The sequence below is a fragment of the Echinops telfairi genome, unplaced genomic scaffold (genome assembly GCF_000313985.2).
Source record: "Echinops telfairi isolate 266 unplaced genomic scaffold, ASM31398v2 ScPeMD7_5592;HRSCAF=6446, whole genome shotgun sequence".
Taxonomy (NCBI): domain Eukaryota; kingdom Metazoa; phylum Chordata; class Mammalia; order Afrosoricida; family Tenrecidae; genus Echinops; species Echinops telfairi.
The window spans coordinates 8,150,559-8,178,075 of NW_022109491.1; the positions used below are offsets into that span (position 1 = coordinate 8,150,559).

Genomic DNA, 27,517 nt, shown 5'->3' on the forward strand with positions numbered 1-27,517 from the left:
GACACCCCGTGATCACACAGGTTGATATGTTGTTCCATGTGGGCTTTGTTGCTTCTGAGCTACATGGCCGCTTGTTTACCTTCAAGCTTTTAACAATGCAGGGTATTTTAAGTCTGTCACCTTTGAGATATGCTGAAACTTGTGAAAGGTGGAACCCTGTGTAAGGCGTAAAGCTATCAGAGAAGAAAAACTCAAAAGTATTTTGTTAAATTGAGCAATAAAACAGTGGTAAGGATAACACCCTGTAAAAGGTGGAAAGACCCAGATTAAAAAAATGACCTATTACATTGGTCAACTCTGGTGCATAAGCCCTCTGAAGTGTTTAAAAGCGAGAATGTCACTTTGAGGATTAAGGTGTGCCTATCCCAAGTCAAGTTGCCTCATATGCAGATGAAAATTGGGCAGTGAATTAGGAATTTCATAGAAATTGATGCATTTGAACTATGGTATAGATGAAGAATTTTGCAAGTACCAGGGATGGCCATAAGAACAAACAAATCTCTCCTGGAAGAAGTACAGCCAGAATGCTCCTTGGAAGCAAGGGTGATGGTGAGGCTTCATCACTTGTACTTTGGACATGTGCTATCAGGAGAGACCAGTCCCTGGGAAAGGACCTCATGCTTGGTAAAGTGCAAGGTCAGGGGAAGGAGGAAGACCCCCAATGAGATGGATTGACACGTTGCCTGCAACAAGAGGCTCAAACACAGTAACAGTTTTGAAGCTGGCACATGACCGGACAGTGTTCCTTTCATTATTACACACAGGGCCTAAGCTTCAGATTGTGTCACGACCCACTTAACACCCTCCAGTGATCTTTGATGCTTGGATTGCATCAGATCACATGACCAGGCTCTGATGGCCATAGGGTTGCTATGAGTTGGAATCAATTCAGTGCCACCTACCAACAGCAGCGGAATTTCAACTAGCCATGCCTTGTTTTTTAGGCATACCAGTTAATGCTACAGAATAAGCCGTCACAAATCAGCTGCAATGCTTTCCTTTGCTGGAGGCTCTTTAAACTTGGCAGAGCCTGGAGCAGAGGAGCTCGCCCCTGCTCCATGGTGTTTGCCTGGAGCAGTTCAACAGGAGGTTGGAGGGTTGCTTTCACAGGGTCCTCTCACATATCCATCGACTAAGTTGGGGCTCAGACTAGGGAGTTCCAGTTCCAAGCCTGTTCTTCCCGTGGGGTGTCTTTGAGACAGGAAATAGAAAGAGCTGCCAGTTCCTTAAGACCTAGGTCCAGACCTCAGCGCAGTATTGCTTCTGCCATGTTCTGTAGATCAAACAGGCATAGAGCACAGATTCAAGGAGTCCCACTTCTTCTTTGAGGCAATATTCACCTCAGATACAATGAACCATTTTAATCATTAAAGTATATAATTGAGGAACTTTTTCATATATGCGCCATATTGGCCGTAGTAATACATCTGTTGATGTTGTTAGGTGCCATCATGTTGCCTCCAACCGGCATGTCCATAGTGACCCCATGCACAGCTGATGGAGAGAACCCTGCTTCTTAATGAGGGGAGTGTCAGAGAGATTGGGCCAGGTTGTCAGAGTGCCCCATAGGGCTGTGGCTGTCAGAAGTCTGGTAGCTTTGATGAATCGCTCTGGTGGGACAAAGTTGTACCTCAGATCAAGTCACCCTAAGTCCAGGAGAAAATCATTGAGGAGAAACATTGAGGGCTTGGGTCCTGTTTAATCAAGAAATGCCAGCAGACTATTCCTCCCTAAGAAGCAAGCTAAGAAAACCCAAGATCTTGCGTGGAACATTGGGGTGACATTGGCCATGACATGTAATGCTGAACAGTTGGCCCAGTGGGTCACGGTGCTCGCAGGGAGACCCAGCTCAGCTGGTGCGCTGTGGCTTCAGGTGTGTATGTGTGTGGTGGGGGGTGTTGCTCAGGAGCGTCTTGCCCTTTGATTGTAGTGGCTTTCTGTTGGCTTTGGGTTTGTTGTAGGCGTTTCTGTTTTTCAATGTCCCTACATTTTTTAAACAGAGTTCGTTTGCTCCCAGGACCCTAAGGACCAAATGAGAGTGAATAGCCTGGAGTGCTTAAAAAACTTTTTGTGAATTAGGCGAAAGCCTACAGAGCGGGTCACCTGTGTTATGTTACTCAGTTCATGCACATTCTGTTTCAGCTCACTCATGTCAGTTCCCTCAGCCAGCCATCTCCTATTCCACTTGTTCCCATAGGCCTTTTGATTTCCATCACCCTTTTCCTCTGTACCGGAGACCAACCATCGCACCATAAATATCTGTTCATGAGCTTTCAAAAGTTTTTTTAATTGGTATATGTGGTAATTCATATATCATACAATTCAATGGTTCATTCATAATAAGAGTTGGGAAATTTCACCACAATCAATTTTAGAACATTTTCTTCTTGTAGTAATTATTGTTAGCCCCCCATTTCCCCCTAACCTCCCCTGCCATATCCCTGGATAATTATTAAACCAGTAACTGCCTCTACAGATTTACCTATCTTTGATTTCATATTGAGAAAAATACACAAAATAAAAACAAGAAACAAAAATATCCCCAATGGCAATGACAAAACAGAGAAAAACCTTAATCTAAAAGAAAGCAGAAAATATTAAAAACAAACAACTTTAAAACAGCTTAAAAGGCAGATCAAATGATGGGCATTACATTTAACCTAATTACATCTGCCATGATTGACTTAACAGTGCGCTCTGATAGCAGGCCTGGTAGTCACGTCCCTTGACTGTGGTCAGGGGGTTGTTCACAAGCTTTTAAGAGCCCCATCACTAGTCACCAGAGTAGGGCGTAGAACATGGTCTTTGTGAGCTCCGCTGTGCCAGTTGATCTTGGTGTCCCATGAAATTGTGATCCTGACCCAGGAGTGGGCTGGGACTTACAGGAGGATTTAATGAAGTTAATGGGGCCTTTGGTGAATGCGTTACACCTAGGGCTGCTAATCTCAAAGTCAGCAGTTCAGAACCATCTCTGCTGTTTGGACAGTGAGGTTTTCTACTCCTGTAAAGAGTGGCAGTCTCAGAAGCCCACAGGGACAGCCCCACCCTGACCTCTGGGGGCGCTGTGAGTCAGAATGGACTCGATGGCAGTGAGTCTGGTTTTGTGTTTGAAGGATGAGCACAGTGATGAGGTTTCTTAAAGTCTGAAAAGGTAGTGTAAATGGAATTATTTTGAAGGCTTTCCTTTCTGTTTTTTCTTACTCTGATGCTAATTGGCGTCAGAAGTGGCCAGTATAGATATTTCTCAGTTCCTTAAAGCTAACAATTATTAACTACCTGCTGAAAACAGGGTGGGGGAGGGGGAGATTGGCTATATTTAAATAACTTGAATTAAAAAAAAAATTAGGTTCAGCCCACACAGTTCTAATGCAATAAATAGGTCTAAGGTGAGACTTGGAAAGCTAGCATTTGCTTCATCTCTCTCACGTCCCTTTGTTTTCCAATTTAATAATTTGTGGCTCTAAAATATAGTCAAGATTTGAAAACTATAAATTCGAGGTGTTATCTGTGTTTCCCGGGTAGCAACCCTCTTCCCCTTCCCCAACTTGAACACAATGACAATATAGAGGGACCGTGCCTAGTGGACAGGTGGCCTTGGCCGAGTAGCATCCACTTTTCCTGAACTCTGCAGGGAGCCTTGTGGGAGTACAGTTTAAATCACCTCCTGCCCCTTGCCTTCAAAATCCTTTGCAGATTTTTTTTTAGCTTCATGCATTGTGAAGTAGAGCAGTTCCCTTCAGAAATGGCTCAAAGACTGGCCTTCAGCAGGGTTAGAATTGAGAGCCCTAACTGCACTTAAGACTTCCTGCATGTGCTGAAGGAGATCCTTGACCTTCCACCTTAGCAAGCTGACCCTGCTTAGTGGACAGTTGGGTCAAGAGATGGGGTTACAAGATGAATTTTTACTTAAAGTATAATACATGTAAAATGTAAAAATGTAAAAAAATCAATAAAATAGGAAGAAGTGATTTGCAAATGTACCACCATGAGCAATTTTGTGGGATGTCGGGGTATGTACAAGTGAAAACATTCGCCCTCCATCTCTTGAAAGTGGGCATTAGTGTGCTTGTTCTTCAGGAGCGCGTTCATGCCATGGAGGACTCCAGTTTATGCCAGACCAAAACTCCAGGGGCAGCACGCCCACTCATTTTCTTCAACCTCGGAGCCTTGGCTCTTGAGATTGTTGGCCATTTTCCTAACGGAAAATGAGTAAGTGAAGAACAATGATGTCATTACCTCCTTATGTGTCTGTGCAGGATGATTTCTGTGAGCCACAGTCCCAGAGAGAATTGCTCAGCAAGCACATGTGTGAGCGTGTTGAATTAGTTAACGTAGAACTGCAGACATTAATATTGATACATCAAATAAGGTGCTGTGATGGGAAAGTAGCAAGTGGTAGAAGACCTTAAAAAGTGGACTTTCATGTATCCATGGTGTAATGAGAGAGACCCTCCCTCTGGAGGGGAGAGTCCTTACCCGAGACAAAGATAAGCGGAGAACAGGGAGAGTCCCTTTCAGAAGGGGAGCAGCAGGTGCAAGGCCTTGAGCTGGGAAAGCAGATGGAGGGAGGGAGGGAGTCGTTTGTTTATCTAAAGCAGGGATAGGAACCTTTTTCTGCAGAGAGAGAGAGAGAGAGAGAAAGAGAAAGAACACACAAACCTTTTCCTAGTTTCAGTTTGACACTGCTCGTGCGTGCTTACAAGCACCAGCATTCGCTCGCTGCTCCGCCATCAGGCTGTGGCCTATGTAGAGGTCTGTTAGGTGTGTGTAGGCTGGGGTGGATTTCTGAGCTCACTCCCAGTGAGAGGCACTGATGCAGTGCCATTGTAAGGATGGCACTGAACTTTGGGTCCCAGGTGTACAACGTTGCTGTGATTTGGAGCCAGCTTGACAGCTCCTAACAACATCTGACTCGAGTTTAATGACAAGATTTTTTTTTTTTGCTCTTCTAGCATTTCAATCCAGTGACAGACATGCCATGCTCTTTCACTGGTTTTGTGTTAAATCCGCAGATGGGAGGTTCAGGGCCATGAACCACCCTGGCTAGAGTGGCGTTGATGGTCTGTCTTACTGTGAGTGACCTGCTAACAGCTCTTGTTTTTCTAGGTGAATGGAAGAGAGTCCGAGGAAGAAAATCTCAATAAATCTGAAATAAGTCAAGTGTTTGAGATTGCACTTAAACGGAACTTGCCTGTGAATTTTGAGGTAAGTCTATCTTACAAGAAGGATTTTATATTATAAAATTTTGGTGGCATTTATCATTACAGTGTGTTTTTCTTGAATAACATAAGAATGACATTCATATGCATGCGATCCTCCAATTTCTGTCTCAGACTGCATACTTAGCCAAGTAGCATTTATCTTTAAAGTATCTGTAACAGCAACAAAAACAAAAACTGAAGAATCACTTTAAGTGGGCCCTAATATTCCCTAAGAGTTGTTTGTAAAAGACAGAGGCTCTGCTACTGCCCAACTCCAGTCCCCAATTCACCCATTTAATAATCAATAGCCTCGTTCATTGCTGGCACCTTAGTTGACTAAAAACAATAGCTTGCTGCTTCAAAATGCAAAAGAAAGCACAGTTCATGCGTGTTACCTTTAGGCAGGGTAAGGTGCCACGGAGAGCATTTGTTTCCCTTGATTCTCTGACATGTAGCACATTCTTTGCAAATTCTTTTAATTTACATGCTTGATTGTGCAAGACTTTGTGTTAATGTACAACCACAGGTCCGTTATCTTTTAAATCAGTTTTTTCATCCTTCAAAGTTAGTACAAATCTAGGCTTCTAAAAAGAGCTTTGCACTCTGTTGGCATCTTACTTCAGGCAATGGCAATTAAGCTGGGATAGCTGCTTAAAACTTGTTTGTTTATAAAGTGTGTTTGAAACATACTGTCTTGCAAAGACCTTCTTCATGTAGAATTTTGACAGTAATACAGTTGATTCCTGTATCAGGCCTGACTTAACGTGTTCCTTTCCTTTAATGCCACAAACTGACTCAGGAGTTGTTCTAACCGGCAGCTGAGTAGTGTTGCTGCCGGGCATGATGGTTCTTCTGACAATCCCCTTCCACCTGACCCCACCCGAGGTCCCAAGACCGGGCGTCTAGCAGCTCTGCACTCTGGGACCTTCTCATTTGGCCGCCCTTCCTCCCGACCTGTTGCCAGCTCTCCTGACATTGAAGCTTGGCATGAGTTTGGGGAGAAGATAAGACAGGATGTATAGACAGTTAGCTAGGGCTAGTTGTTGGGTGGGCCCTCGGGGGAGCTTCACCCCAAGAAGCCCTGCTGTCTCCCTGGGGAGCGGTTGCAGGGAAAGGAAGGAATGCGCCTCCTCTCCCCTGCTTGAGGGATTCGAACTGGGGAGGGGAAGCTTAAAGCTGGGGAAGGAGTTCAGAACCCGATGCCTGACTTCTCGGGTCCCCTCAGGGGAGAAGAGATGTCTGCTAGTTCAGGATTCTGGGTTCCTGTGACACTTGTCACTTTGTCACACCAGTTACCTGTCTCAAGAGTCTTAGGGTCTTCTAGAACTTCAGTTGCGGGATTGCTGTCTTGCACTATAGGATTCAGGAGCCACATTTCTTCTTTCCACCTTCCGTACACTTTCATTTAGGTTTCAAATTGGTATTTCAGATGGTTTCAGGAATAATTAACCTTAAAGGGAATTGCCACTTAAAAATAATCATAGAAAAAACGTCTTAGGGCCAACTTCTGGCTGCGAACATTTTTTAAAGCAATATCTTAAAATATAGTAAGTATAATCTACATACTGAATTTGTTGATAAGAGTAGTTATATTAAAGAACATTCTCACCATTATGAGCTTCCATTTATTAGGTTGAGGCTGGTCTCTCTTTGTCACTGTCTCATACCTGGAAGATATCCTGGCATTCACCCCCACCCCCTTTTGCTGTCTAGTACCCCAAAGACAAAGGTGGAACTGCCCGTCAGGGCTTTCAAGGTGCCCCCAAAGCCAACTGCTACGTCTGTCTCCTTTGGGGGCAGAGTCTCAGAGTCCCTAGTCCCCTTGAACCACTGATCTTTAGGTTAGCACCCAGTGCTTCACACGACCCACCCTTTGGTGCCTTCGTCAACTGCGAACAGAAGAGTGACGTTTTGAGCCAAGTTTTGATAGTGACGTCTGTCACATAGCAAGTCAGACGAGGTGTTTAATAAAGACGAGCTATTTGGAGAGTTTTCAGGAAAAAGTATACTGTCTGACTGTATGGGACACGTCATTTTTTTGTTAGCAGATGTGCTGGTGTATGTGGGCAGTGGGCATTGTGAGGGCTTGGGAGGAGCTCGGATGCTGAGGGAAGCCATCACCGAGGCTGCCCTGTCCAGCTGCATCTGCTCGGAAGCCCGGACCAAACCCACAGCCTATAGCAACCCTGTACCAGCGAGTAGAGAGCTGCTGCTTAGGGTTTCTGAGACTTTACATCTTTACAGAGGCAGAACTGCTTCATCTTTGTCCCTCAGAGCAGCTGGTGAGTTTGAGACACCAGCCTTTGGGGTTAGCAGCTCAACAGTGCTACCCGGGCTGCATGGAGTCTGTTTTTAGGAGGGGAGTGCCTTTCCTGGAAGCTGCACTGCTCTTCCTGTGTGTGGAGGTCCTGGGGAGAGGGGTGGGGCTGTGGGGGCTGCCCCACCAAGGCACCGCTGCTCTCCTGCGAGCTCCGCCCAGCCTTTCTTTGGCTCATTTGATTTTTCCTGGATGTCTTTTCATCTTTCCCATCTGTAGACAATTGGACATCCCTTTACAAGCCCAAGCCAGTCAGGGTGCAGTACAGCACCGATGAAACTTACAACTTTCCTCTAGTTCTTTAATGCTTCTCGGCCCCCCCACCCCCAAATCATGATCCCAGTTCTATCTTACAAATCAGCTAGACAAGAGCATGCACATGGGTACAGATCAGAGCTGGAAACACAGGGAATCCAGGACAGATAAACCCCTCAGGACCAATAATAAGAAAGTGATGATGGCAACAGATGTGTGCGTGTGCTTAACACAATGGATGTATGTATGGGTTGTAATAAGAGCTGTGTGAACCCCGAATGAAATGATTAAAAAAAATTTAATCCACAGAAAAGTTGCCAGAATAGAACAGTGACTGCAGTTCACACAGGCTCACTGCTGATTAATGTTCTATGTGCCGTTGTGTTTCCTTTCTGAACGTATGTGTTCCACTTTGCTTTTTAATTTTTGCTGAATCACTTGAGAGTGACAGATAGTCATGACACTTGAAGTGTGTGGCCTTGGGAATAAGGACAATCATTTTCTGAAGGAAACCCCCCACACCCCACCCAGAACATCAGGCACAGCCTTGTTTGCTCCTGTGTGCTCTTTAATTCACGCTTTGCCGGCTGCCTCAGTGAGGTGCCTTCCGGACGGTTTTGTGTTCTAGAGTTCAGTGCGGGACTGCACGTTGCGTTTAGTTGGCATATCTTTTTGATCTGCAATCGGGTACAGCTTTTCTTTGTCTTTCATGCCATGATGTTTAAAGATCTGTGGTCAGTTTGGAATTTCTGGATAGATTCAGGTTAGGTGGGGTGTATCATGGGGTTCAGTGGGTTTCTTCTCTCTTTAGCCTGAGCAGCACGTTTGGATGCTGGTCCTCCATGTCAACTTATCCCAGCACTGCCCCTGGGGCAGCATGTCCATGTGCACTGCTCAGGGTGGGCCAGACTTGCCCTCTGTAGAGTCCCTCAGGCATCTGTGTGTGCTGGGAGGCTGCGTAGGGCCTGGTCCTGAAGAGTCTCCCCTGTCCACCCTCACACAGGGACGTGGTGCTCTCCGAGAGTGAGAGCGCTCCGACCTTCACTGTCCAGGAAAGACCTTCCTTTCCTTCCCCATTTACATCACAGCAATTGGTTCTCGGTCTCTTTATCCTCAACTCCATTGTCACTCTTAGCTGTGTTGATCTTCACATGCCATTATGTGCTTTCTGATGGGTCTTCATCCTTTTTGTGAGCAGTGCATGGTCAAGTTTCTCAAGATGCATTAACAGTAAAATTTAGTGTGTCTTCAGCGTACTGTTGGTGTGTTTTGTTAAGCATAAGGGCATTCTGAAAGTTTGTGAAAAACTGAGTAAAGATAATAGAATGTTATTGGTATGGGCAGTGAGCACCATGACGACAAGCAGTAAGGACTGCTTTCCAGTTCTTCACATGTGTGCCACACATGTAAAGACTGTGTTTTGTCAAACATCTGAGTACTTCACATGCGTGCCCCACATGTAAAGACTGTTTTGTCAAACATCTGAGTATTTTGCCCATGTTTTAAATTGAGAAGTTTATCTTTTTATTACTGGTTTGTCTTAGGCATTGAACTCTTATGGGTACAAGTCGTGTGTCAGATACATGTACTGCAAGCGTTTTCTTCTCCCATTCTCTACCTTGCCTTTTTATTTCTTAATTGGTGTCTTTTTTCTTTTTCTTTTTTAATTTGGGGGGTATTTTTAATGATTTTGACTCAAGATCTAGAATCTCCGTTTCTGGAAGAACCACTTGTTTTTGCCTGTCTTGTTCCTCTCCTCAAATTTGACCTTGGCCTCCCGAAGGGCCTTGCGTTTAAGAACAGGGTCTCTGAAGACATCCTTGTTGACGATAGTTTTGTCCAAGGGGATGTCAATGGAGTACCTTGTGGGCATGAGGTGATTATAGTTATACGCCTTCACAAAAGACTTGATCTTTGACCTCTTGGCAATTTTCTTCTTGCCCATGGCAGCTGTCACTTTTCGGGCATAGCAGTCGCTTCCAGCCACCAGGGTGTGGCTGTAGGGGCAATCTGAGGTGCCATCATCCGTATTCTTCACGGTAATGGCTCTGCATCCTGAATAGCGTCCACCAGGACCAGCATCACCTTCCCGGGTCTCATGAACTTGCCCATTTTGACAACAGGCTCTCAGGAAATGGTGTTTCTTGATGAACAATCTTTATGTTTGAGAAATTCCCTGTTTTCTCCCCAACAGTCCTCTCGCCTGTACCTCTCCACCACCAAGTGGGTTCTGACCCATAGTGAACCAAGAGGACCGAGCAAAATCGCTTCTTACGTTTCTGTGACTGTAGCTCTCCTCCCTATGGGAGCAGACAGCCTCATCTTTCTGACCCTGACTGTCTGTGGTTAGCAGCTCAGCCTTGTAATCCTGTGCCCCCAGGTTCCTTCTCCCACAACGAGTTTCTCTGTTAGCCTGCTAGTGTGTGTTTCAGCCCTTAAGCACACACACAGGCGTGCCTGTTGGCTGTCGCGATCTCCATTTTCTTCTTATGTGAAAATTAGCATGGGATGGGTTGACTTTTGCCTTTTGAGTTGCTCAGTTAACAATATATGGTAGGCGTCACTCCTTGTCAGGGCTGACAGGGTCTCATCAGCCTCCCCATTTTAATAAGCTCAATCCTGACTCGCGCAGAGCAAATAACGAATTTAAGCCATTGGGGCTGCAGTTGTTTATGGGCTTGGCTGAACCCTCCTGTAGGGGTTACACTACACTCTGGTGAGCCTATCCCTGGGGGCTGGGGGCCACTGCTGGTGGGGTTGGCCACCTCATTCAGGAGATTGTGAAAGTCACTGGGAAGTCACATTTGGACAGAAGGCTCGCCGTGTGTGTGTGTGTGTGTGTGTGTGTGTGTGTGTGTGACTGCTGCCCCTCCTCCTGTGCTGCTTGTGACATGAACTCTGCTAACCAGTGAGCCCCACAGCTTTTAATAAGTGTCTATCACGCTTTCACTCAGTCTTTCCCTCTGACACAGGTCGCCCGGGAGAGTGGCCCGCCCCACATGAAGAGTTTTGTGACCAAGGTGTCAGTCGGGGAGTTCGTAGGGGAAGGTGAAGGGAAGAGCAAGAAGATTTCAAAGAAAAATGCTGCTATCGCTGTTCTCGAGGAGCTGAAGAAGCTGCCTCCCCTCCCGACCGTGGAGCGGGTGAAGCCTAGAATCAAAAAGAAAACAAAATCCATAGTCAAAGTAAGAGCCTGCCTGACGCATGAGGCCGTTCCCTGGGCTGTGGGTGGTAGGGCTTAGAAGGCTGGTTGCTGACTCCATGCAGAGGGGCGGGCTAGATGTTAACTCACCGAGCCCCAGGCCTCCTAGCCCCGTTTCCGAAATCTCCTGAATCCTCATGGGAGCCGCAGGTGAGGTGAGGTGAGGACAAAGACAAGGGCATGAAGGTCAGGTTCAGCAGAAGAACCTCTACCTACAAGCCTGCACAAAGCCCCAGAGCCCAGAGGGATCCAGCGTGCAGGGAGGAAAATGGTTAGGCCTAAAGGGAAGGCTGCGTCTGCGTGTGCGTGGCCAGCACGGGCATGGGGCAGGATGGAGCCTTCTCTCCTTGGACCTCCTTACTCTCGGCCTTTTGAACTACACTAATGAGCCTGTAAAAATGTAACCCCCTCCGGTTCCCCAAAAGGATCAGGGGCATCCATGGGTGATGCTGAGCTCTGTCTGTGGTTCCTGTGATGGTTTAATTGTTCTCGTGATGTATCAGGACCACAGCCTGCAGACTCTGGATGTTCTTTGGCAGTTTTCTTTTTACTTCAGGGTTTAACCTTGACTCCTTGCTGGCTGAGGGGCTGCAGGGAAGAACTAGGTGTCCCTGGTTCTTTCGCATGGCATCTGCTTGAGCCCGAATTGTCATTGCAGCTGGATGCTGAGTCAGTCCCAACTTTTTTTATAGGGGGGGGGCGGGGGGGAGGGAGTCAGAGTGGGATTTGAGAATCATGTTTATATCTTTTAACTTCCTCTTCATTGTCTATGTTTAAATTTGTTGTTAAGGTTTGAAAGACTGCATTACAATAATGCTTAATCATAGTCACGTAAATACTGATGCTGAGTGTTTAAGAAGACTCTAATGTCAGTTCAGGGACATCCTAGAAAGTCAAAGAGAGCAACTTTGAATTCTGTAGTCAGGCGTGGGGCCGCTTTTTGTGTTCTCATCTCTAAATTGGCAGGGTCTGTTCCATGTCACCCGTTTCCTTATGACTTGTTCCTCAGCTGCACACAGGCCCAGAGTATGGCCAGGGCATGAATCCAATCAGCAGACTGGCCCAGATCCAGCAGGCCAAGAAGGAGAAGGAGCCGGAGTACTTGCTGCTCACCGAGCGAGGCCTGCCACGCCGCAGAGAGTTTGTGATGCAGGTGGGTCTGTATGCTTGTGGGGCCGTCCTCTGACTACCTCACTCTCTGGTTCCGTGGGGTTGGACGCCTTCCTGGGGTGGCCAGGACCAGTGCCGCCAGCCCAGCAGGCCACACAACACTGCTGACAATCGTTGTCATTATTGGCACCATATTACTTGTGATAATTTAAAAATGAACGCTTACCTATACTTTAGTAAACCTAACCCAACCCGCTGCCCTTCGAGTTGACTCAGCCTCATATCAACCTCTCAGGAACAGGGTTAAAACTGCTCCTTAAATTTTCTAAAACTTTAAATAATTAGGGGACAGACAGCCTCATCTCCCCCTTGGAGCCCCTGGGGGGTTTGTACTACCAGCGTTGCGGTTAGAGGACCCCTGTGTCCCCAGAGCTCCTTTCTGTACCCCTTGTCCTCAGGGTGGAGGTAGGGTATAGGGGCCAGAGTTGTGAAATGGGCAGGGGAGTGGCATTACAGGGGGATTTTCGTCTTTATTACCTTATCCTGAAAGGTTATGGTATTGTTCTTTTCTAAGCTAAATCTTCACAAGAAACATGAAAAAAATCTAGCCCCTTCCTGTAATCTTTTTGTAAAATTTGCAATCCAGGCCTAGCTCGCCTTAGATGGAAGGGGCCCTGCCAGTTAGCTCAGAACTGTTTCTCTGTGTTCTTAGCTTATTGAATACAGTTACTTCACACGGACAGAACTGTTTCTCCATGTACTTCCCGTGGGCAGCTTGTTTTGTGGTTTTTATTTAATAGTTTTCTCAGTGAAGAATAGAGTACAGTTTATGAAGCACTGCTGCTTGCCTAGTGCATCTAACTGTTCCTGAACCAGCCCGAGGGTTAGCGCAGTGGTCTTTCCCTTCAGCACCTGAGCAATTCAGACCAAGTCCAACGGCTGGGAACTGCCCGGACCACAGCCCGACTGCAGGCCAAGAAGGGTCTCCTTGGCTGTCTTGTAAAGGGAGGCTTTTGTTTTCAGTAGCCTGGGACCTGTGATTGAGATGACCTTGCAGAAGTTTGGGTGCTGTAGATAACTGGAATATGTTGAACAACAAGCTTTTCGGAGACTAGGAGAGAATTGTAGCAGGCTGGGAAGTATGTATGTGTCATGCCTGCTCAAGTAGAAAGTGAAATAGAGGAAGACCCTCCACAAGATCGATTGACAAGCCGGCTGCTGTAGTGGACTCAAACATCGCCAGACTGTGACACAGGACTGAAGCAGGGTCACTATGAGTTGGAACCGACTTGAAGTCCCCGACTGGACAGACAGACACACAGATACACACACATACCACACACACACACACACACACATCAGTAACTTCAGTCTGACCCCACTGCCAGCAGTAGGGTTAGAGTGGAATTCAGATTCACTTTATTATGATCCACTTCAACAAGGAAAATGTATGTGTCATTGGCAAATGAGTATAATCCCAATATGACTTACCAGTTTATAGTTTTCTTTATGTTCGAGCTAAGAGGAAAGTAAAACAACAAAGGCATACGTCACAGCATCCCTTTTTGTTAGGGATGGGAGCAACTTCTTGCCGAATTACAGGATGAGTTTTGAATGTTGGGAGAAATCTGACAGATTGCAGTATTTTATACTAGCCATAATGCTATAGCTACAGACTTGATACACTTTTAAGCTTAATCTGCATCATCAGCCTTTTCCCATCACTAAAAAAAAATCACATAATAACATCACGTTTGCCCATTTCTGTAGTGTAAATCCTTCCACTAGAGCCATTGCCCAGCCACCCATGTGATGCTGCTGAGCCCAGGCTGGGGAGAGGTGCGTAGAAGCACACCCTTGATTATAGAGATGATACCAGGAGCTTCAGACAGTGGGTGGGAAAATGCCATTATCATTTCATGTCATTGTCCACAAACTCTTTGGAACCACCTCATAGATGTAAAGAACCTTAAGAACATAGTGGATGATAGTATGTAGACAAATTCGGAAGCAGTGGGTTTTGAATATTCAATACCTTTGTTTATGGGAAATGCCTTTAATGATTTGAAGGGCCTGGAGCTAAATTTGCACTGAGGGCTATCTCCCAGCTTTCCAGGCGTGGATGTCTTTACCGGCCAGCACATGCAGGTGGCAGACGCCAGCTCTGTGCACCACCGTGAAGCCGCTCACATTTGACCAGGGCTGGTGTTCTGCCAACAAGTCAGCAACTAACTGCTCTATCTACCTGAGGGGTAAGCACTGCCTATGTCCTGCCTTCCTTACTCAGGTGAAGGTCGGAAACCACACCGCTGAAGGAGCAGGCACCAACAAGAAGGTGGCCAAACGCAACGCAGCTGAGAACATGCTGGAGATCCTGGGCTTCAAAGTCCCGCAGGCTCAGCCCGTCAAACCTGCCCTCAGATCAGAGGAGAAGGTGACTCCTGGCACTCGGAAGGGGGATGACGAGCTCCCCGGGCAGGGTCCCCACAGGAGCTGCCATACCTGGGGTGGGGGAGATTACATGTCAAGTGGCTCCCTGCCCGGCTCCGGGCTCAGTTTCCCATGGGGCCCCTGGCTTGGGAGGCTGTACTGCAGGCCAATCAGCTCTTTGGCGTTCTTTGTGGGCTGAAGGTCATTGTCCTGGAGGTCACAGAGTGTGGGATTGCAGCATCTCTTAAAATGCAGCCTTCAGAGAAGAGTAGCACACCCTGTGCAAGCAGGCTGGGGTTTTCGTGGACACCGAGACCGGGCGATGGTCCAAGCCCTTCCTTTCGCCCTGGGGTGGTCTTTTTTCTTACGTGAGTTGAATGGTAGGTATAGACGGTCCCATGTCAGGAACCTCACTGTCAGCTGGATGCTCCAGCCAAGACAAGCCTGATTCATCCGTGTCTGCTGGTCATGGCAGCAGGGAGTGGACAGCATCAGAGGTGGCCACGTGGAAATTGGCCAAGACCCAGGCACTCGTTGGAGCACCTGCACAGACCTTGACCTGGCCTTTGTGTCCTGCACTGACCACACCCCCAGTTCACTGCATCTCAAAAGGGAGACCTTGGGTTTGACAACATTTTAAACTTTTAAATCTAAATTTGGTTACATTTGGAAATGTCAGCTAATTCTTTTTCTTTTTTAAAGAAATACATTTTCTTGTACCACTTCTTTTTCAGCTTATTCTTTAATTGCATATTAATTCAGGGAAGAGTCTTGATTCATTTGTTAAACTTCAGTCTGAAAGTTGTGTCCTCTCGTGAGGGCTTTACCTGCCTGCCATGTGTGGCTCCTCGTGGTTGAACCCTTGCCTGCCTTCCATGAGTGCCACCGAGTTTTGGCGTCGCCACTCAATGAATGTACTTTCCAAGCGGTGTTCTCGGGCCTGCCTGGTGTGGGTTGCTGTCCCTGGGGTAAGACGCAGAGCGAGCAGTCATCTGTCCATCTTTTGTCCACTGGAGTCTCTTCATATTTCAAATGCTTCAAACAGAAGCTCACACAGGCTGGAGTATGTATTGTTGGCAGCAGGAGCTAGGTTTTCAGTGGCTTGATCTGTGCCTTTTCTTTTTCTCAAGACACCAATAAAGAGACCAGGGGATGGAAGGAAAGTAACCTTTTTTGAGCCTGGCGCTGCAGATGAAAATGGAACGAGTAAGTGTGACCTCCCTGGAACTGAATGGGATTCTGGGACTGCCTGGTTCCTGGTCGACAGCGGCACCCTGTAGCTTGCACGGGTCGAGTCTCTGAGTTCCCGGTGCTTCCGGGTGGGTGCCTGGAGGAGCAGCGTGGTGAGACGGCCCTCTCTCTGCTCGTGTCTGTCCCTCCCTAGGTCCTAAGGAAGATGAGTTTAGGATGCCTTACCTCAGTCACCAGCAGCTGCCTGCTGGCATTCTTCCTATGGTGCCTGAGGTTGCCCAGGCTGTAGGTGTCAGTCAAGGACATCACACCAAAGATCACGCCAGAGCAGCTCCTAACCCTGCCAAGGCCACGGTGACTGCCATGATAGCCCGAGAGTTGTTGTATGGGGGCACCTCGCCGACAGCCGAGACCGTTGTAAAGAATACCTTCTCTTCGGGCCACGTGCCCCATGGACCTCTCATGAGACCCTCGGAGCAGCTACAATACCTTTCGAGGGTCCAAGGATTCCAGGTAACTGTTGGGCCTGCACAGTGGGATTTGTGTCTCGGTGTGGCCGTCTCCGGGCTGCCCAGACAACCACCACTTCTGCTTTGCATTTCTTAAGTCCAGTCTAGAGAGTAGAGCGGGGAGGAGAGAGGGCAGGATGGTGATAGGAGGACCGCATGTGGTGGAGAAACTCCCCATTTTTTGGTGACACCGTCGAAAATGCCCATGTAAGCAGAGCCTCCAAGCTTCAGTGGAGCAGCCATCCTGGGTCGACCCTTTGTGCCGTGTCCTTGAGGGCTTGGCGTCCTGCATCCTCAGGTTTGCGTTGTTAGGTCCTTGGCGGGGAAGTCTGAGGACCAGCATCCGGGGCCCTGGAGCCTGGGATTGACTTTTCTTCGACGGGTAGGTGGGGACCCAGCCACAGTCACACTGCCAGATCCAGAGTTCTGTTTGCTAGACTGCTGCCCAGGCCCTCCTCCACTCCCAGCCCCCCAGTTTTGTGCTCATTTCCTTCTCCCCCTCAGGTTGAATACAAAGACTTCCCCAAAAACAACAAGAATGAGTTTGTATCTCTAATCAATTGCTCCTCTCAGCCGCCCCTGATCAGCCACGGCATCGGCAAAGATGTGGAGTCCTGCCATGACATGGTAGGTGACCCTCTTGCCCCTGGTGGGTCTGACTCAGCTGCGTTCTCTGGCCTGAGGGCTGGAGCTGCTTGGATCCTTCCTTGGCTTAATCTTGTTAGTGACCTTATTTGTAGTTCTGGAAACTTCCTCCGCCTTTATTAGTGGACTGTTACTTTTGTGTATCAGAACACATTAGCTGTAGGCCCTCCTCTCCCCAGTGGTCCTGGGAGGCTGGATTTGGATCCTGAAGCCCACTAGCCACGTCCTTCCTTCCTAGATCACCTGCCCAAGGAACTGTAGCCCCTGGTCAGCCCCTCTAGACAGCCCCTCATTTAGGTTTTCTGATTAATGAAATTATGGTGGCAAGAAATACTAACACTATGAAAATGGGTTGAAATAATTAACCTTTTTGAAAATGGGTTGAAATAAAGTCTGGCAGATCCCCCAAATACAGCAGTTCTCAAACAAGATCCCTTTGGGGGTCGAGCGACCCTTTTACAGAGGTCACCCAATTCATAACAGTAGTAAAATGACTGATGAAGTAGGAATGAACATAATTTTATGGTTGGGGGGCGGGGGGTCACCACAACATGAGGAACTGTATTCAAGGGTCACGGCATGAGGAAGGTTGAGAACCACTGCCCTAGGGGACATCAAGATCCATCCATTGGATACCTCTGAAGCTACGGCAAGGACCGAGCCTGCATTGCACCTAGACTAGGTTCAGAGCTAGAAGTAGAAACCACAGGGGTCACACATCCTCCTGGCAGAGGTTGTGGTAACAGTGGACAATTTACGTTTTAAGAATTTGGGTGTCAGATTTACAGTTGAGCGGTGAGAGAACTTCGTGGGTGGCAGGGCTCCGGGTGGCTCCAGAAGGCCTTGCTGACTCTGCTCTCTGTCCCCACTAGGCAGCAATGAACATCCTGAAGTTGCTGTCTGAGTTGGACCCACAAAGTACAGAGATGTCAAGGACGGGAAATGGACCGTTGTCCGTGTGAGTGCACTGCCTCACGGGGAAAGGCTATTCTGTCTCCGGGTTGTTTCCTGGGCTTGTGCTGAACACTGTCCCTTGCTTTTCCGGGCCAACAACTGGACAGAAAGAACTGCTTTTCTATACATTTCACACGTTGAAGAGGTATCACAGTCCCACATAATCTAGAAATCCAAATTCTCCTAGAAGGTACGTACACAGTGCCCAGTATTGCTCTCACACAGTCTCATGCTGTTTACCCACTTCCTGGAGCGTACAGGTGTTTTTTAACAGTTTTATTGGGACATAATCCACATACCATACAATTCAGTAGTTCAATCATATCAAGGAGAGTTGTACAATCATTACCATAGAGCACAGTTTTATTAGTTTCTTATCCATCTCTCTATGCTCTTTTGTGCAAATAAACAATGTGCATTTTAAACATGTATTTTCTCCCCCGAGGTAATGTTACACACTGACCTCCTTAGATTTCACGCTGGGCAGTAGGTCCCTCCACCCGGTCACATATGCGTCTCCCCTGTGGACTTCAGTGTTGGTTTGGCTAAATTCTCTTACATGAAGAAACTGGTGTCATCTTCCTTTTTCCCCCTTAAAGGTGTGGGAGGTGCTGAACCTTTCCTGGCCACGAACCATGACTAAATCCCAACATAGATACTGAAAATAATGAAACTGCTTTGAAAAAAAAAAAAAAGGAATTTCTGATCCCTCCAGTGGGCTGCGAGGCGTGGAGATGACAAACTGGACTCGACTTGGCACAGAAGGCGGGCACAGCCAGCGGCTGTCGTGGTGGAGGTGTGCACTGTGCTTGCGGTTTGTGGTGAAGGGGCCAGAGCAGAGCAGGGCCTGCCTAGCCTGGGCTTTCGGCAGAGTGAGAGAAACCATGTGCAACATCTCAACACTGGCTCACCCATCCAGTGCCGGGTAAACCCTGGGCAGCCACTCTGCAGAGGTAGTCTGGCCCCGAGCTGCAAGCTCCTGAGAACAGATGCTTCCTACTCAGTGTGGCTGAGCCCGCCTTTGGGAGGTCCCCAGTGCCCACCTCATAGCCACTGCTTTCTCTCCAGCACCGTATACGTCCTTAGTTTCATTGCTTTCTTTTGATTAAAATGACACTATATACAATTTTTATGGGCAAGTTTCTCAATTGTATCTAGTTATATAGCACAGTTTAGAAACTTGTCTGAAATGGATTTTATTAGTAACCTAACTGGCAACGATCATATCTGTGTGTGCGTGCGCGTGTGTGTGTGCGTGCGTGCGTGCGGGGCTGGTAAGCAGCCTTCATTTCATTGGACTGATTGACCCAGGATCATTTCACTGACCCAAGCCAGGTGCCCTTGGGTGCTGCCGAACCAGCCCTGGACTTGGCAGAAACCTGATGAAGTCTCCCCCAGGTGTATAAATTGGACATTTTGAACTTCAATTGATCATTCAGTTTCTTTTCATTTTTTTGTGGGCTAATGGAAAGCCTTAAACATGGATTTGGATCTGTTTTCAAGATGATGAACATGATTGTATTCGCACACACTCGGCTCTTTGGGACCTATGGCTTCACCGCACCACACACAGTGTTCTGCTCTCTGGAGCACAGGAAGCATGCTGGATACTGTTAAGTGCACCTACCCGTTGGCCTGAGAGAATGACTATGCTGACAGGTAGCTGTGCTGCTTTGGATGTGGTGCGGGCACAGGAGGTACGCGGTGTGCTTCTGCACGAGGCCCACTAATGACTGCTCTCATGCATTGTTTACTTACGCTGGAAGTTTTTCTCCCCATGGAATGTAAGTAAAATGGTGTTTGTCACCAATAAATGGTAATAGTAATTTTTTTTAATTTATTCTTAAATGCCACTATTGCTAGATTGCACCCGCCCTTTCCTCCCCTTTTTTATTTTTAAGGAAATAAATTTGTAATGCTTGTGATTCCACCTGGGCAAAATCTGAAGATCTGAAATAGCTTTCTATCAAACCATTGATCAATAAACAGCTACTAATGAATGTTTGGTCATATTGAGCTGTGACTAGAGCACCGGGGAAGGGGGTGAGGAGGTGTGGCTGCAGGGTTCAGTAGCATGGGGTGCTGACAGCCCCTCACCCTGATTCTGGGAGCTACTTGGAGGGGCGGCAGAGGTGGAGTGCTCGTTTGGCTTGAAGCTTTTTAACTTTGGAAGAGTCAGAGCTTCTTAAAGAAGGTTGCACTAGAACCAGTCTCCAGGAATGTAGGGGAGTGCTCAGGGGTGGAAGAGGTTCACTGTAGCAGGAGGCGAGCCCTGGGAGGAGAAAGGCAGCCATCTGTTCTGAAACAGGAAAGGAAGGGACATTAGTGGGCCTGTGACAACCTGCTGTAATCCTTGTCCTTGGAGAAGCCAAGTACCTGGGCTCTGCCGCACTTGGCGTCCACTCACCAGCAGAGCACATCCTGCACGTTCTCCTGGGTCTTTGTTCAGTTGTAAAGATTCATTCTGGAGATCCACTGAAGAAGCTGGTGGCTCCGTTAATGCTCAGGCTAAACTTCCAAACACTATCGCTAATTTCAGTTCTGCCTGAGGTGTGGAAATCAGGACTGCATATATTGTCACAAGAACAAAAGTGCCTCATTTGGGCTCGGGGCCTTGCGGCTGTCACTAGGAGAAGCCATTATAGAATGCAGAATGGTGATGGCCACCAGTGCTTCACAGCTCGGCACAACTGGAGGCCTGTGGGTAGAAGACAGGTGAGGGAGGCCACATGCACTTTCAGTGGGCGGGCAGGCTTGAGAATCTAAGAACATCTAAGGCACTCACTCTGGCCATCTTTTCTGGACAGCTAGAAGCCTCTGGACAAATCTGGAAATCCTTCTGTACTAACATCTGTGAAACTAAGATGTTTCTGCAGAGAGGCCAGTTCTAACGTGTTCAAAGAGCAGCTCACGAGAAAAAAGCCTATGAGCTCAGCAGGGCATACTGAGGGAGTGGGGGCACAGGCTGCACAGACAGCACTCCCCCAGAGGACAGCCAAGGGCACAGGGAGTAGGAGGCAGTGGCTGGGGCATGCGGGTGGTATTGAAGACCTAGAGGGCAAAGACTAGAAAGCACACTGAAAATCCAGAATCAGTATTATTTAAAAAAATAGGTCTGCAACCACAGAAAGTCATGGTTGTGTATACAAAACAAACTTTCTCCCATGGAGCTAATGCTCACTCATAGGAACCCTACAGGACAGGGTAGAACTGCCCCTGTGGGTCTCTGTAACTGCAGTTTAAATGCAGCTGTATGGTGCTGACTAGATGTTGGAGGAGTGACAGCAGATCGCGGGTGGCGGCCAGCTGCAGCGGACTGAGATGGGAATTGTCAGCGGGCCACGGTGGGAAGACTGGCCAGCAGAGCTCCGGGGAGATCTGCCACAAAATGCTCACCAATTAATAAGGGGACTCGAAGGTAAAGACGCTTGGCAGGGTGACAGAAGTCAGTGACCAGAGATGACAAGACCAACAAGGTGTTTGTGGGTAGGCAGTACTTAGCTAAGATTTGTAGATCATTTGATCCTGAAAGACACAGTCCTTTGGAGGGAAGCTGAGGGCGGTGGGTGGCCACAGTGACCTGGTCAGTTTTTAAGTAGTAAGCAGTGCAGTCACTAGTTTTTCAAGTCTCATCTGGGAGATTAATGAGTATGATTGTATCCCCGTGAGTATACACCGTTTTTAAGAGTTTGCTCCTGTTTCATGCTCTCCTGGAGTATTTTAATATTACTTCTAGACCGCATAAATTTTCAGTGTAAGCCCTTATGCTATAGCTGGTTTTTTAAGGTCCTCTTCGGCCAGAGGCATGCACCTAAGGTTCCTGCTGTAGTTCAGAGCTGAATTACTAGTGGTGCAGGGTCAGTGCCCAGTGGGTGCTCTCTCAGGATGTAGATGTGGGGGCGGGGGTGGGGGGACGCCCAGGCCTGGTGTGATCACAGGACAAGGAAGTGGCTGGCCCCAGGCAAGCATCATGCTGTTTGTTGGGTGGAGGCTACCGTGTGCGTACTGGGTTCTGACCAGCACTTGTACTGAAGTCCTGACTCCTCAGGACTTGGCTTTTTGTATGTAAGCAAACTCCAAAAGTTCCCACCTGTCAGCACCTCTGGTGGAAGGGCTTAAATGGCTGTCTTGGAATCATGTGAAGATAAAACTTGGAATTTCTAAATCTATTAACAGATTTGCTTAAGTACTTTTAAGTATTACTGGTTTGGAACAAGAAATAATGTTAACTAGATTTTTAAGGAAACACTCTGTAAGTGGGGATTTTCATGAAAGCAGTGGAGCCATTCTCTGAGAACTGCCGATTCTACTCCACGTGCCTCTGTAAGCTGTGTGTGTGCTCGTAGGAGAGGGCTTCCAGGTTGGTGGGAGAATTCCACTTCTCGAAGGACTTCGGATGCCCGTGTGCATACAGGGCAGTAGAACCTGGACCTCGTGCGCATCTGTTCTAGGAGGAGCATCAAGATGTGATGCAGTCGAGTTCTGAATACACTTTTCCAATAAGAAATACCTGAAAACGGATTAATCCGTTCTTGACCAAGAAGTTTTTACTCTGACCTTGCCTCTTTATACAAAACGTTACACAGAAGGTAAATAAGTTCAGAGTTCAATAATATAACAAATAAGAAACACAATTTAAAACGTTTTTAACAACTACAGTGTACCGTGAGACTGATGAGGATCTGGATCTGTGGACATGCATGTGGAGAGGAGGTGTGGAGAGAGAGACTTTGTTTGGAAGGGGATCCCCTTCCATAAAATCAACGGGTAGCTGCTTTTCAGAAGTTTTTTCCCTTTGCCTTTTTTCACTAGGACCTGGCTGGCTTTCTCTTAAAAAAAAAAAAAAATAATAATAATCTGTCTAATGTGGTCTGTTGGCATTTCCTTAACTTTTCTGAAAGGGTTTACTAAATTATCATCAACACTATCGATAACAGTATTGATAAGGAACGGTTGACCAGTTTCTTATCATGTAAATCTATTTTTTTTGTTTGAACATAAAAATTTATTTAAGTCAAAGTATGCAACAAATAAAACCTACAGAAAACATTTTCTCATCAGTCTTTTGCTTTACCAAATAATATCTTTGAAAACACATGCCTTCAGTCATAAAGTTCTTAAAATACAAAAGAAATGAAATCTGTAAGAAAGTCTAGTAGACCAGATGCTTTTGCCAGGACTTAGGTTGTTGGGTTACAACTCAGTCCCTTCCGTGCCATCCACCTCCACTCAGGCCGCCTTGCCTCATAGTACCTGCCACTGTCCCCACCACGACAGCCATAACCACCCAAGCCATCAGGAGTGCCGTGTTCTCCACGGAAATTGTGCCCCCTTCCCATTGTTCCAACAGATCCATATCCTCCCTGACTACCCATTCCATCCCTGTCATAGCCTCCCATTCCAGAACCTTTCATTCCAGAGCTACCTCCAGGAGTAGAATTAGAGAAGAGTTCAATGTATCAATGGTGCATGTTATTTTTATCTTTGGACACGGCAGCTACTGCATCTTCATGTGTCACAAACTCTACATCTGCTTCTCCTGTTCTGCCATCAGCTCCAATAGCAATATGAACTCGTATAGGGTTTAGTGGTGAGAAGAAATTAGCAATGTCATTTTCAGTTGCACAAAAAGGCTACCGTCTCATATGCACAAAATGACCACCATGAAAACCTGAACTGGCATCACCAGCTCCACCATAACCATGCCCTCCCATACCTCTTCCCCCTCTCATTCTGCCATCAAAGCCATCATTTCCATAGCCACCATAGTCATCAAAACCTCCCTAACTTCCCCGCCCAGCTCCATAATAACCCTCTCCCTCCTATTGGTCTATTGTATGGTCTGGTCGCCGTCCCAGCAATCTTATTGGTGGGTCATCTGCTACTTCTGAAGATCTCGATATAAAGCAAAGGGCACGAAGGCCTCCCCTGTTTCTCCCCTAGCAGCCCATCGTCAATGTTACCCATTTGGCACGTTTTCCAACCCTTGAAAGAACTGAACTCTTTCCTCTTTGTTGCAACCAAATGGCAGTCCACGAAGTCGTACTGTGCCATCACGAGCGTCATTTGGACCATTATGTTTCACAACCCAATCCATCTCAATACCGTCTGATTTAAATGCCCCTGTTATTTCAGATACCCTGTCGGGAGACAGTAAGAGGGGGTTCTGGTGCCTACGGGGTGCATTCGTGAGAGGGGAGCTGTCCCTTGCCTCACGTAGCGCTCCCCACCACGGCCCTTCCAACCGTCTCCTACGGCGGCAACCGCTGAGGGAACTGCGTAGCTGAGCGAGTGGCCATAAATCTATTTTTAAGCACCATGTTCGAATCAGATTTTCTAATTTAGTGGCGGTCCAATTTAATAGTGAAAATGATGTATGTTAGGAAATTAGTACAGTTTATTATGTATTTAGTAACCTACGTGTAACTATTTTGATTTAGGTGAAGGTTTACTGAGCAGATCATCAATTTTATATTTCAACAATTTATACATATAAGCTTAACCTTTAAAAAAATCCATTTAAGAGGAGCTTAGAATGTTTGAAAAAGAAGCTACTAACAATTCCTGTTTTGGATTGAATGCATGTTTTGAAGTCCTGATCCTCAGATTTTGTGCATGTGATCAAGTTTGGAAATAGTGTTTTGTTACTTTTTAATTATGCCATATCTTGAGGGTGGGTCTTAAAGCTAATCACTTCTGAGATATAAGATCACAGCAATAACTCAGGGAAAAGATGTATAGGAAGACAGACACATGGCCGGGAATGTCACGGATTGCTGGTAGCTACTGGAAGGTATATTAGACAAGTCTCCCTGTAGTGCCATGCCCTGACTTTCTGAACAGAGAATTAAAAAATTTTCTTACTCATTTTATTGGGGGCTCGTACAACTTTTATCACAATCCATGCATGCACCCGTTGTGTCAAGCATATTTGTTGCCATCATCATTCTCAAAACATTTGCTTTCTGCTTGAGCCCTTGATATCAGCTCATTTTCCCCCCTCATGAACCCTTGATAATTTATAAATTATTTTGTCATGTCTTACACTGTCCGATGTCTCCGTTTACCCACTTTTCGGTTGTCTATCCCCCAGGGAGGAGGTTATATGTAGATCCTTGTAATCAGTTCCCCCTTTCCACCCCACCTTCCCTCCACCCTCCTGGCATCGCCTCTCTCAGAGAATTAAATTTTTTTTAATCTAAAAGATACAAACTTGTAATATCCTTTTGCTATACTAGCATTAGGTGACCAAGACTTAGGTGTATCAGAGTAGGGGTGGGTGCTGCTCTAAAACTGCTTTCGGAATTATGCAGAGGCTGGGGGAATTTTGATGCACTCAATAGTAAAGAGTCTCGATTGCCTTAAAAAGACGATTAGTTTAATAATGTACATCAGGGCAACTGTGATACAGGTCAGGAAGCAGTAAGCCCTGTGGGGACAGCTGCTAAAACAGGACAGAATGTGGCTCAAGATGTGGCTGTAAAGCCGTTTCTGGTGAAGCTTTCCGAGGAAGGGTGAGCACGTCCCTGCGCCCTGGAGGGCGGGGGCTTGTTAGAAGGTGGGAAAGAACTTGAGTTCTCCTGGAGCATAGAGGTTTTAAGTGGTGAACTTGGGTAGGAGCCAAGGAGACTCCTAAACAACCACCGTGAGTCACAGAGTGGTTTCTCGATCAATTAGTTGTGCAGAACAAAACCACCCTGAATTTAAGAGCTGAAAATGTCTATTGTCAAATTTGTTTGTCCTGGTGGGGGGGGCACGACTCTCAGGTATGGCTATACGACCATTTGCTAGGGGGATCTAGTTAACCATCTCAGTGGAATTCCTGTAGGGTGAAATGAAGGGACCCTGCCCGCTCTCTGGAGTTCTACAGCAGGTAATGAGCCAGTGGAGCTACTGGGTTACATTTTGTAGACCAGTAGATTTATTGGAAGGAGCATGGGGCCAGGGTTGTACATTTTTTGTTCTCAAAGCGTGAGGCTACCACCTGGGTTTCAAAGAAGTGAGGGTGATGCCATCTTGGTACTGGAACCATGGGGCAAGGGCCAGGAGAACAGTGCAACTGCCCATACTGAAGAGCCCTGGTGGCGTGGGCTGTGCATTGGGCTGCTAACTAAAGGGTCAGCAGCTTGAAACCAGCTGCTGTGGGAGGAAGAAGCGGCAGGAGAGTTAGCAGTTCCCAGAAATCCACAGGGGCACCTGTCCTACCTACAAGGTCACTATGGGCTGGCACTGATTGCATGGCAGTGAGAATTGAACCCAACAAGGATTAAGGCTGCACAGGGCAGAGGCTGGGGTCACTGTGCTGGCAGACTAGAATAGGGCCAGTCAGAGCTGAAGGGTTGGTGGTGGCCATCGATGGGTCTGACACCCAGAATCCAGAGAGGATAACCAGTGTCCAGTTGCCTGGAGGGCAGGATTGTGGCCCAGATGACGGGCCTTTAAAACAGAACTATTTTCAAGGCTTAAGAAGATTATTGGTCCTGCTAGGTTTGGGGCTTAATTGGCACCGCCCCCTTTCCCTCCAAGTCCTCCCATTTTGTGTTGTAATGTCCACTTTATGCCCAGCTCACTGTCGTACTTTGAAGCAGATCCTTTCTACTCTAGATTTTGTGGGTTGGACATCTCACATCACTAATTTGTGAATTTAGGTGAGATGCTGGACTAGAGTTGATTCTGGAAAGGGTTAAGTATTTGGGGGATGATGTGACAAGGTGAATGTTTTGCTTGTGGGAAGGACATGAATTTGGGGGCCTAAAGGGTGGGACAGTAACAGTGATAGGCTTGTCTTTCTAAAACAGAAAAGGCCCCAGGTCCTGCCCCAGCGCTTTCATGTGACTGCACTGCAGAGCTGGGCAGCCTGGTCTGAGGGCTATGACCCCTGCATCTGGAGGCCCATCTGAAGCTCTTGTGCTGGGGGTGGGGGCTCCTCTCAGCCTGGCTGGGCATGCGTGCATGTTCATTGGTAAACGCTTCCAAGTGTGTTTACTAAAGTGAGCTTGTAGTTATCATCTGCCTTTAAAATTGGGTATTCGCTCAAAACCACCCCAAAACCTGTTTTTAAGTGACTCTACAGGACTGGGTAGAACTGTCTCCCACCCATGCAGTGGCTGATGGGTTTGAACTACTGACCTTTTTGGTTGACTGCTTAAATCACAAGGGCTGTGTGCGCATTTGCTACAGCTGCTTTCCAAGCCTCCCAAAGGGGAGGACCTGTGGTTCTCAGATTTAGAAGTCCTTTGTTTTTTCGGTGTATCTTCTTCCTGGAGGAGTTGGGGTGGGTGGGTCTCTCTGGTGGCTCTGAACAGTAGGCCAAATAGATCCCTGCCTGGGAGGGGTAGTCACTAGGAATCTGCAGGCTTGGGCACTGTCCTCAGGGCCCTACGGATAGCCAACTGCACTTGATCCCTTGGATGTGTGTGCTGGGGGTGGAATCACCCTGCCTTAAAATCATAAACTGGGAATGCTTTGCCCCTCCCAAACCCAGTTAATGATTTCAGGGGCAGTATGAATAAAGTGACTCAGGAACAAGGTCACGAGGTCTGGGAACATGCAGGCCATGTAACAATTTATCCCAAGGACGGCAGCTAATGACAGATGGTGAAACCATCTCTTAAGACAGCCAGGGACATCTTTGGCAGAGGAGGAACGAGAAGTGGGGGTGGGGAAGAGCAGCAGCATGAGCCAGAATGCCTAGCAGCGACCC

The 27,517-nt window shown here is 47.2% G+C and overlaps 1 protein-coding gene and 2 pseudogenes across 1 annotated transcript in view; 1 reads left to right on the forward strand and 2 right to left on the reverse strand.

Annotated features, from left to right (window-relative positions):
* Positions 1-19,814, forward strand: part of STAU1 (staufen double-stranded RNA binding protein 1) — a 40,400-nt gene extending 20,586 nt beyond the window's left edge. The window contains exons 7-15 of the mRNA XM_045295416.1: positions 5,107-5,205; positions 10,728-10,958; positions 11,985-12,128; positions 14,373-14,519; positions 15,646-15,721; positions 15,900-16,219; positions 16,720-16,842; positions 17,733-17,818; positions 18,414-19,814. Coding sequence (XP_045151351.1) covers positions 5,107-5,205; positions 10,728-10,958; positions 11,985-12,128; positions 14,373-14,519; positions 15,646-15,721; positions 15,900-16,219; positions 16,720-16,842; positions 17,733-17,818; positions 18,414-18,429 — 1,242 coding nt within the window. The 3' untranslated portion in view covers positions 18,430-19,814. The remainder of the gene's footprint in view (positions 1-5,106; positions 5,206-10,727; positions 10,959-11,984; positions 12,129-14,372; positions 14,520-15,645; positions 15,722-15,899; positions 16,220-16,719; positions 16,843-17,732; positions 17,819-18,413) is intronic.
* Positions 9,476-9,885, reverse strand: LOC105979953 (annotated as a pseudogene).
* Positions 19,815-22,679: 2,865 nt separating the features above from the next.
* On the reverse strand, positions 22,680-24,720 carry LOC123522300 (annotated as a pseudogene).
* Positions 24,721-27,517: the final 2,797 nt, after the last annotated feature.